An 11,783-nucleotide genomic window follows, 5' to 3' on the forward strand; every position below is an offset into this window, starting at 1 on the left:
TATATATATATAATTTCACATATTAAATATATTTTTTATGTTTAATTTTTAGTTTATCAATGAGGGAAAAAGAAATGAAAAGTCAAATAACAATGTTTAATTTATATAAACATTCAATCGAGAAGTCAAATATGAAAACCAAAAACAAGAATATAAAATAAAAATCAATGTACGGAAAAATAGCTCTAAAAAATAAAATGTAGTTATTTTCTTCCATGTTCATATGACATATAAATAATTTAGGTTGAACCCATAGGTGACCCCTTAAAGTTGGCACAAATTTTCACTTAGACACTTTAACTAGACTTTGTTTATTTTAGACACCTTATGTCAGGTCCTGTTGTGTCATTTTGACATTTTTTGCTGACATGATCTGCATCTTTTATGATGTAGGTGCAGGTAACCAGGATCAACATCCAGCGCTTCGTTGATCCATTTGAGCTTCAGAGTTATTGGTGAGCCTCCTTGCTTTCGGAGGATCCTTTTTATCATTGTTTTGTCATTTCAGTTTTGTAAGGATGATCGGGGGTCTTGTCCCGACCTCCCTCTTAGTAGTTAGAGGCTTCATAGATAGTTAGACATTATTAGTTCATTAGTCTTGTTAAGTTGTTTTGTTATAAAACTTGAGTTGCCTCTTTGGCCAGTTGAATGTTCCCTTTATAACATTCTAAGTTTATTTCATGAATTTATGTTTGTTGAGTAAAGTCTTCCGCTGAGTAGTAAGCCAGGCCAAGGGTTTGTTTGGGGACAACAATTGTTCTCGAGTTCCAGTCCCGACCAGGGTGTAGGCTCGGGGAGTGACATTTTATTGGTGGATAATGTAATACACTTATAAAAAGCGCGTGAAAGGCATCTTTAGCCAATTTTTATTTAATTTTTTCCTTCTTCTTTCCTATTTTTTGGCCACCATTTTCCCTACCTTAAGGTCCTTCAATGGTGAAAAGTGTGGAGAGTGATTTTAGAGTTGAATACACATCTCTATGTGGATTAGATTTGATGGTCAAATTGGTGAAGCATTTTATTGTTAAATCATGACAGTTCAAATTATGTGGTTGAAAGTCGTCATTACGACTTCACTAACAATTTTTTCTACTGATATTCTTCTCAACTTATCACTCTTCATAGCTTCTAAAAAGTTCAGTTGTAGATTTGACCATTGATTGTGTGATATTTGGCCTTAATTACTATCTCAATTCTTCATTAAAATGGCAGTCCTTAGTTTAGAAGTTGAGAAAATGACCATTTTGTTAGTGCATAATGGAATCCTCCTACTAATACAACTAAAAAGCATTGAGATACAACGGTCGGCGAAGAAGACAAAGGGATTGGGTTTAATTTGCTGGAGAAGACGACTAGGGTCGGGGGTGGGTGGGTGGGGGGAGTTCTGCAAAGTAATTTAAAAATGATTTAATCCTCTTTAATAATTATTTGGGGGAAAATGCCAAGTGTCGTTGATTCATTGGCTAATTTTTAGTTTTATTCAAAATTCATTGTTAAAGAATTGTTTTGGTGTCAATGACAAATGTCTTCATTTAATTTGGTACTTTGACACGTCATCGGCGAGTGAGTTACACTCCCTTTAAATTTTTTGTTGATTGTAAAAAAAGTGTCAAAATGATACAATACAATATGACATGAGGTGTCTAAAACGAACATAGCTTAGTTGAGGTGTCCAAGTGAAAATTGATGTCAACTTTAGGAGGCCACCGATGGGTTAGGCCAATAATTTAATTGAAGTACTTTAACTTTTAAAAATTATACTATTAAGCATGGAATACACGTGCAACACACGTGTTCGAGAACTAGCATATACATAAAAGAGAATCATAGGCCCACATCCTTAAAATTCAGGAATTTACTTTTATGGTTTTCTTCATACTTTTAGGTTTTTTACTCCTATTTTATTTTTACCTTAAACCGGTTTCTTCAACTCTTGCGTCCTTTCAGACTGTTCTATCCCTTCGGTTGCGTCTCTTCAGAAACTACCTATAAAAACTAGGCAAATCATACTTGTTGTATGTCCTCTTCTTCGTGACAAATTGCATCCCTAATATCTGTAGAACTTCGTCAATTCCTTGGAAGTCTTCTTTGGATCTTCACAAAATAAATAATGAAACAAAACTATAATTTCCTCAGTTTTTTCCTCCATTCAACATGTCAAAAGAAAAACTATTTCAACTGCTCAATTCTTGATAACTAATCACAACCATGACAATTTTTTGGTTTCTTCCTACTTCTTTTTGTGAGGTTTTCCCTTCTGGTCATTTTCAAATTTATTTTAATGATAAATTTAGTGAAGTGATTTTATTGATACATATGTGTATGTTGAGTGATTTTATTGATACAAATTCTTAAAGCTGAGTGATCTTTTGAGATACTAACTATACATAAATAGGGGTCAAAAGTTTGAAATCACCCATTTCCAAGGTCATTCGATATTATTTTTGCCGATGATCTTGAACTTTAGATCTAGCTCACCTATAGAAAAAGTGCAAGTTTAACAAGTTTTTATGTTTGACCACACAATGAATCAACAACATATCAATGTGATCCCATAAATGGAGTTTAGAAAGGGTTGAGTATAAACATATATATCAAATAAGGTAAGAAAAAGAAATACAATAAAGAAAATGTTATGTTAAAAATTGTTGAATCACAAACTATAAAATAAAACTGAACCAAAGGAAAACATAAAATAAAATAAAATAATGCGGTGAACGTGGATCGAACACGTGACCTTCAGATCTTCAGTCTGACGCTCTCCCAACTGAGCTATCCCCGCTTAATATTTATATTTTATCAACTATTTATATATAATTTATTATCCTTATAAACATCCGACAACTATTTTTTTTCCTCACTACCCAGAAGTAGGGGTGTTCACGGGTCGGTTTGGATCGGTTATTGGTCAAAACCAAAACCAAACCAACTTTAATTGGTTTTAAAATTATCAAAACCAAACCAAACCAAATATAATATACATTTATCGGTTTGGTGGTTATCAATTTCGGTTTGGTTTGGTTCGGTTATTAATCATACACAAAAATAAAAGAAACAATTCATTCAAAATGTGAAAAAAAGTGACAACAATCCATTTAAAACGAAAAATAGTTAGAATGACTTAAATTACTGAACTTTTGATCACTAAATTTACTATCAATAAAGCTTTAAAATTCACTATATTGGCCTAGAAGGAACAACCAATAACATTTTCAGTCCCACAAAGAATTGTCATAGACACTCATATACATGAAATCAATAAGATAAATGTTTTCATCTTGGACATTTTTACTTTTAATAAGTAAATTATAAAGAAATTTTAATAAATATATATATAAGATCTTAAAAGTTCTTTATAAAAATAATATATTAAGTATGTATATTAATAATATATATATATATATATATATATATATAATTCATCGGTTCGGTTCGGTTATTTCTTCGATTTTTTCGAATAAAACCATAACCAAACCAAATACTATCGATTTTCAAAATTCTAAAACAAAACCAAACCGAACCCAAATAAAACTAGTTTTATTTTATCGATTTGGTTCGATTATTCGATTTGAATCAATTTTTTATTCAAACCGTGAACACCCCTACCCATAAGTCATAACAAGTTTTTATATTTGCATCTCTTGTTTGACTTAATGTCAAAATATAGGAAATATATACTAGTACTATATGAATTGACTTTATGTCTTGGACGTAACAAAATGAAATAACACGACATGCGATTAGCTTAGGATACACGAAAAATATTTAGCTAGATATAACAAACATCCAAACGTAAGAAAAAGGCTACTTAAGAGTTGTCACGTATTTTTCATATATTGCTTCTTAACCTTTTACATTGTTTATTCAAAAAAGTTTAAATGTTTCAATTACTTCTTTTTTATTCTTTGTTATGGCTAATACAAGAAAAAGTTGGAGAGTCTCAACTATTATAACTACTACTACTTGTAACCTTTCTTTATTCTCCTAATTACTTGTAATTGTTTTTATTTCCTATATTTTTGCCCAACTCGTGCCCTCCAAAATAACAAACATGTGACTTGGTTTCTTCATAATTCTTTAGTTGTTTTTTTTGTCAAAAATAATGTATTTCAAAATATTTTCAGTTTTTTCAAATATGATTAATTTTTTTTTAAAAAAAAACACTTAATGAGATCCTTTAATGGTTTACTAGCTCTAGAATAATCAAGAAACACACATTTGAGAATACGAGGACTAATATCTTTCACATGATAAATTTGTTATGACATATTTAGGAATGTTTATGGACAATGACGTGGAAGAGCAAGGAAAACTAGATGTTACTGGCTAAAGAATGAATAATAGGCCATCTAATTGAGTATCTTATACTTTGGATACACATGTACAAAACAATAGAGAAAGTGATAATTGACTAGTCCATGAAAAATCATTCAATATTGAAAAGTGAGTTATATCAAAGAACAAATATTATAATTGAAAATATGTAGAAGATAAAATTCATTGAGTAAGAATTTTACAATCTTTCAAGTTCTTAATATATGTGACAATACCAATTTTTTAATATTCGAACCTTAAAAAATGATCATTCATAATCTAAATGAGGTCATAGATTACTGCGCGAAGCGAATATAAGTTATCTAGTAAATAAATAAATAAACTTGAGGGGAAAAGAAAAGGAAGAAAATGCAGTTATCCTGAGAGGGGTTGTTTATATTGGTGAAAGCCATTTCTGTTGAGTTTAATACATTTGTTTCTTTATTTCTTGAGAAATCTTCTGTTTACTTTATCAGTGTAATTGTGTTTCTAGATAACATACACATGTACAAACGATAAAAGCTATTCACAAATGAATCAAAAGAGAGATTCTATATAGATCAACTTGAAATTCAGTACTTCAAGTCTTAGTTGTGCGGAATCTTCACTTTTGATGCCGCATCCATGTCGGATTCTCCAAAAATACACTACTTTTGGCGAATCCAACACGCACACGTTGACATTTTTGAAGAGACCGAGCAACATAGCTTTGAAGTTGTAGTCACAAATTTCAGTTATCTTAGCTAGGTTGCTAAGCAGGTTGGAGAGAGGACCACCGCTAAACAATGACAAGATCACAGCAATGGAAGATGAAACTCCTTAATTGTATTTATACATGGGAATTACAAAATCAACAAAGGACAAATCACATATTGTAATGAGATAAATCAAAATTGGCTTCTTCCAAGTACATGAAGATGTAAGGCATTATTATAATTGTTCAACACTGAAAGCATTATTTACCAAAACCTAATCAACTAGATTTTGTAAGGATAAGAGCTTGTCTTTATTAGAATGTCCCATTTCATAATATCACTATTGCAATTATAAGTAACTGTTTTCGTACTGTTACGTGTATCCTCAAACAGAGGAATGAAGGAGCTTTTCAAATCTACTGTGGTAACAACAATATCAGCTTTACATCTTGAGGTGGTAATACTTGTCAAGGAGCTTCTCGGTGTATTCTCCAAAAGTAAGCAACTCATTGGATTGAATCAACTGATATATAGAACAGACATCACAGTTAACCAAGGCAAAAAATCAAATTGCTTATACTTTTTGTAGACCTGCCAACTGTAGCTATACATTCTCTGGCAGGGGATGGAGGATGAAAGCGGGAGGTGGGGGGGTGGGGGGAGTAGTCTACTGTCTACAAACAATTTCAGCAAAGAATTGAGGACTTCCATGGTCATAGGGCTGGTGGGACATCATCACAACTATTCATGTGAAGAGAAGGAAATTCAACAAAAATTCTCACAAGTAATGGCTTCTCTTTTTTATTACTTAAATTAGAATGCGGTTTCCACTTATCCAAGCAAGATATCTATTATATATAGTAATATACAAGTCACATGCATACCTCCCGATGAATATGCACCTCCCCTGGAAAATAAAGCTTTTGGTCCCTATAAAGATCATAGAACAAGTCAAGTATCAATTATATTTACATGCATAATTGGATTAAGCATGCAAAAGAAAATACTTATAGTGACATAGGTGTTTAAAGTCAAGAGAATCATACAAATATTGAATAAATATAGTAAATGGTTGTGTTGGCACATAAATTGTTAAAGGGTGTTGTGTAGAATATATGAACTCTATATTACACAATTCAGAAGTCCAAGAATTAAGAGAAACTTTCCTCAATTTATGTAGTTTGGAGTTCATTTAAATGAGTCGTCTATTTTCACTTCTTTATTAATAATGAGTCCTTTATACTCATCAAAAATAAATGAATAAACAAATAACTGGGTCCTCTTTTATGATATTACTAATAACAGAGTTTTTGAAATTTTTTCTTTTTGTCTTCTTCTTTTTGTCTTGTTCTCTCTAAAGATTTTACTAGAAGAAAGACTTCTTGTATTTGCATATATTTTTACATTCCATGAGAATTGGAATTTATACAAGTTAATCCTAACTAATTAAGGAGAGACCATCATTACGATAAAAGGAAATATTGTATTCCTATATTCATGCTTGATAGTGCAACTACATTGTGCTTCTAACTTCTCCAAGTAATTAGGTTCCCTCCTATGATTGTACAGTAATCGGATGTAGATCTTCTATCATCTAAAAATCCATTTTAATCCGTATCTGTAAAACCTTCTATCTGGAGGTGACCATGTTCAGAGAAAAGCAAACTTTTACCTAGTGACTTCAGATACTGTAAAAACTGAATGACAGCTTGCATACGAGGATCTCAGGGATCATGCATGACCGACTCACTAAGTTCACTGAAAGGCTATGCCTGGTCTAGTGTTAGAGAGATAAATGAGTCTTCCGAACAACCTTTTATGAATATGAACTGACCCTTCAACCCCCATTTGTAACTTTTGATTGCTTTCAACAGGCGATTCTGCTAGCTTGCAACTTGTCATACAACTTTCTTTCAAGAGATTTGAATATACTTCCTTCGAGAAATAAAGATTCATCTTTTGATCTAGCAACCTCAATCCCCTAAAATAATGCAACTTCCCTAGATCTTTGATCTCAAATTTTTGTGCTAACAAATTCTTCAATCGGGTCATCTCCTCTTTGTTATCTCCAATATTATTATGTCATTGACATACACGATGAGAAAAGTGAGTTTTAAGGAAAAAATTATCGCCCATAATTTTAATAGGACTCCAAATTAGAAAATAGAATTTCCTAGAACTCTAAAAGTAAATTATTTTTCAAACATGCCTCAGAGAAGAACGGTTGAAAGACTTTCAGAAATCAGATTTTTCAAAAGTGGTTATTAAATTTACTTTTCTATTTAAACTACTTCTCTTTCTCCAGTGGCACTTCTCAAAATTGAAATTTAGGTGGACAAATGTCTCTTCTCCATTTTGACTTCATTCTATGGTCTAATGCTAGGGACGGACTAGTGTAAAAATATTCTACCCCAGGAGAAAGAAATAAACTAGGAACGTCCTTTGAACTTGATTAGATTTATGTACAAGTGGCAGGAGATAGAGGGAACCATGGAACACTATGAGCATGAACCAAGACATAGGGTCAGCCATTTTTAATTGAAAGTTCCATACCAATCAGGTTGCATGAATAATGCAAATGTTGTGCGATCAACACCAGATGCTGCATCACCCCTTGGTGCCTGTTAAAAAGTATGAACAGATAGAAGTTACAACACCAAACATTTCAAGAACTGTCTTCTATGGGAAATAAAACCTCTAATTATTCAAGAACTGGGAAAGACAAATTACTCTGTCCACCCAAATATAAATACATACAGAACGCACAAGCACTTGACTGGCCTAATTTGAGTGACATGCTTCCATGTCTAAGCCAAATGAATATTATAGAAAGAAAGCAGCAAGATAGAAGCTTATATCATGTCTTGAGCAATTGGCCAGATTTCACATTATCTGCAATTTTACTGGTCAATTGCTCTCATTTTTTTTTTTTGAAAGTGGTAACTTTGTGTATTTCTATCAATAATTAAGATCATTCAGTACATTGGTTGTACTTGCACCATATTTACATCAAAAGACTCTTAAGAAACTGGAGCTATTCTAGTCTTCTATAGGGAGCTTAATACATCTAGAATTTCCACAGTTTCTACCGAGTGAGACCGTCTACACCAAAAACTGAAGAGCAAAATACAATTCATCTTCATCTGTTGGATAGAGTTGCTTCTATTTTCAAAACATCTAGAATTCCTCTCTTTCCCTATTGTCCACCATATACAAGCTGGAGCCATTCTCTGTCTTCCTCTATCTCTGACCTCCAAACCTGCTTCTTCCCAACATGCTAGAGTTTCAGAAATCTTTCCAGGCATTATCCATGTGATACTTCTGAGTGCCAGGAACATCCTCCATACTTGACCAGTTATTTTGCAGTGGAGGAAAAGGTGATTAACTGTTTCTGTAGTTTCCCCACATAGGCAGCATCTGGAACAGATAGTAATCTCTCTTTTCATCAAGTTATCTTGAGTAAGAACTGCTTTTCTTGCCAAAAGCCAGACAAAACATGAAACCTTATATGGTATCTTAGCCTTCCAAATGTGCTTCCAAGGCCATTCTACCATTTGATGATTGGTTTGCTAGAGTTTCAGAAATCTTTCCAGGCATTATCCATGTGATACTTCTGAGTGCCAGGAACATCCTCCATACTTGACCAGTTATTTTGCAGTGGAGGAAAAGGTGATTAACTGTTTCTGTAGTTTCCCCACATAGGCAGCATCTGGAACAGATAGTAATCTCTCTTTTCATCAAGTTATCTTGAGTAAGAACTGCTTTTCTTGCCAAAAGCCAGACAAAACATGAAACCTTATATGGTATCTTAGCCTTCCAAATGTGCTTCCAAGGACATCCTACCATTTGATGATTGGTTTGGTTCATATGTTTGTAAGCTGCATTCACTTAGTAAGCACCACTGTTGTGTCCATTCCACCATAATCTGTCAGCCCCTTCTTGTAAATCTCCAAAAGTTCCCAGCAGATTGAAGAAAGCAATCACCCTACTCACCTCCCAGTCATTAGGCATTCTTCTGAAGGTAATATCCCAACCTTGGTTTGACCACTGTTCTGCCACTGTATTATGTTGATGAAGTACAAGATTGTAGTTGTCAGGGAATTTCTCCTGTAAACTCTCAGTCCTTAGCCATACATCCTTCTCATAATCTGTTAACTACCTGGGTCATCTTCTCATGTTTCTGGTGTCCATCGAGGCCCCATGTCAGAATTATGGGCTCCAAGATCATCTTTCCTAGTCAATATTTGTTGATTCCTAAAGAAAGGCACTTGTAATATCTGTTTTCTTTTATTGTAAATGTTTCACTGACAAAAAACGAACTCCTTCACCTATTATTCTATAGTTACACTAAGAGAGAAACTAACAAGCATTCTACAGTTGTAAACCACTTAATGCATAGCTTCCCAACAAAATTACTTGGTTACATGAGGTAGGCAGAAAGGTTATAGATTGGGGAGTTACAGATGCTCTTCAATTCCAAGACAGAATTGTAACAGGACCGATGAATTCCTACTGGAAATTAACATTTATCATTGTCAGGACCCTGATCTTCCATGGGAAATTTTACTTATCATCTTTATCCTTATGGTATTAGGCATTCAATGAAGGAGGTCGTACCACATGCTTCAAGTGAAATACAGCAACTGTAATATTTTAATGAATAAGAAAGGATGTAGTTGGGAAGTGAGTAAAATCATGGATTCTCTATTTCAGTAGCATCTCTCAAAAACCCAGCAATTAATTTTTCATAAAAGCACATATGTAGCAAGAATAACAAACAGCTCAATAGAAAAAAACATGTTTTTTTTAAAAAATTTACCCGAACACAGTGTGGTGTCGCACAAAGTCGACCACTTGAGAGGATCTCAGTTGTTTCACCTATTTGGTATGCTATTTCATCCACCCCATACTCCACCTAAAATAGGAAATAGTACATGAAGATAGATTACAAACCTTTAAGAAAAATCATGGCAAACTCCTCATACACCTTCAATATATGAATAATCACGGCAAACTCAAAATGAGACGAAAGCTCTGAAGTCAAGAATGTACATGAGAGACAAGAAATTTAGCATACTTGCAATATAACTCCGCATGCCAAAATTAATAAAAATTTAAAATGAAAGAGTTGACAAAATGCAACATGAAACAGATTTTTTGCATGTTTAAATGATATTAGATGGTCATTCAATTTTTCTTTGTTAAGTGCATCAGCGTATTAGCAAATGTACTCATTCTTGCAATGCAACTTGAAGTGTTTATCAAGAGGAGATGGGTAGTAGCTCCAATTTCTTTTCTAGGAAATTCATAACAGGTGCCCATACTGTGCATGGTATAATCACAAGAATCGCACCCAAAATGTGACTTAGGGTCAATGAAGTAGATGAAAGCAATAGTTACCCTTGTCTCAAAAAAAAAAGTAGATGAAAGCAATGAAAAAACAAAGTTCAGATTTAAAGAAGCTAGATGATTTATTCCCATTTCCTAATTTTATTTTATTTTATGACAAGGAAAACCCGCAGCCTCTACCCTTTGGGTGCGCACAGGGTAAAACCCCCACTCCTATGCAATAGCTCGCAAACCACCTAGGAGAGGTAACCCGCACTAGGCAAGCCTGGTGCAACGAGCTCGACCCAGAAGGCAAACCCCTTGCTTTAGCTAGCAAGGGGTTTCGAACTTGAGACCTCCAACATAAAAGTCCCAAGCCCAAACCACTGGATGTTACCCAGACTTGTACTGGTGGAATTATTTGTGTGCGCACAAGCTAACCCAAACGCCACCATTATGAAAAAATACTCCCTCCATTTCAATTTGTTTGACTGGTTTTGACTTGGCAAAAAGCTTAAGAAAGTAAAGAAGACTTTAGAATTTTGTGGTCTTAATTTAAAGATATGTAGAATGTACCAAAATATCCTTTAACATTGTGGTCTTGAGCATGCCATGTATAAAGTTGAATTAAAGAGTTGCCAAAAAAGTAAAGAGACATTCGTCTTTAAACGGACTAAGAAGGGAAGTAGGACAGACAAATTGAAACAGAGGAAGTAATATTCATGAGAATCATATTATGCCATTGTCTCTTCAATGACAAAAGAGAAACACTTAGATAGCATCCTAAGCATCCATTATATTTCTTCGATGGATGTTCAACTTATACTTCCAGATGTGTTTCCCCTACATGTCTACTTTTTTGTGCTTCAGGTTAGTGAAACTGCCTTCTCCAACATTTGATGATCAGAGAAAAAGAAAATATAAAAGTAACTATGCCCTCAACTTCCTCATGAGTATTTACTCTACATCCTAATTACCATTAAGTCATACACTAACTTTATGCCTATTCACAAACTCATAAATAAATGAACTCCAATACATGTGGAGGGAAGAAAAGATATACCAGGGGAACACAGTTAATGGAAAATATTCAAATGCCATCATAAGTTAAATATAAACCCAAAACAAACAGGGCACACAACAATAGCCTCTAACGACACAACTAGGTGAATTCTTGATAGCATCCTAGGAAGATCAACTTTATTCGAGGACAAGAATGAAGCTTTGGAATCTCTTAGAAGGCCATTTTAAAAGAAGTCAACTATAGACACTTCAAAACAAGCTAATTGGGCTTCAACTGGAAAAAAAGAGTCTAATTTTGGAGGAAGAGCTCAAGCCAAGGAGGATCTTTTGCCTAAGTGCTATAACTATTTTAAGGTCTAAAACTTAAGTCCAACATGAGGTAGATTGGGGGCGGGGGGGGGGGGGGGTGAAAATGACTACTTT

General features: G+C 33.8%; 1 protein-coding gene and 1 non-coding gene across 4 annotated transcripts in view; both read right to left on the reverse strand.

Moving 5' to 3' along the window:
* Positions 1 to 2,709: 2,709 nt before the first annotated feature.
* On the reverse strand, positions 2,710 to 2,782 carry TRNAF-GAA (transfer RNA phenylalanine (anticodon GAA)). The gene has a single exon. It is a non-coding gene; the product is annotated as a tRNA-Phe (tRNA).
* Positions 2,783 to 5,119: 2,337 nt separating this feature from the next.
* The window catches only part of LOC102583905 (uncharacterized), a 38,412-nt gene continuing 31,748 nt past the window's right edge, over positions 5,120 to 11,783 (reverse strand). For all 3 annotated transcript variants that reach the window (XM_015304044.1, XM_006340493.2, XM_015304035.1), the window contains 4 exons: positions 9,829 to 9,924; positions 7,563 to 7,630; positions 5,894 to 5,939; positions 5,120 to 5,532 (listed from right to left, as the gene is read on the reverse strand). In XM_015304044.1, coding sequence (XP_015159530.1) covers positions 5,452 to 5,532; positions 5,894 to 5,939; positions 7,563 to 7,630; positions 9,829 to 9,924 — 291 coding nt within the window. In that variant the 3' untranslated portion in view covers positions 5,120 to 5,451. The remainder of the gene's footprint in view (positions 5,533 to 5,893; positions 5,940 to 7,562; positions 7,631 to 9,828; positions 9,925 to 11,783) is intronic.

Source organism: Solanum tuberosum, unplaced genomic scaffold, assembly GCF_000226075.1.
Source record: "Solanum tuberosum cultivar DM 1-3 516 R44 unplaced genomic scaffold, SolTub_3.0 scf00019, whole genome shotgun sequence".
In the NCBI taxonomy this organism is placed as follows: domain Eukaryota; kingdom Viridiplantae; phylum Streptophyta; class Magnoliopsida; order Solanales; family Solanaceae; genus Solanum; species Solanum tuberosum.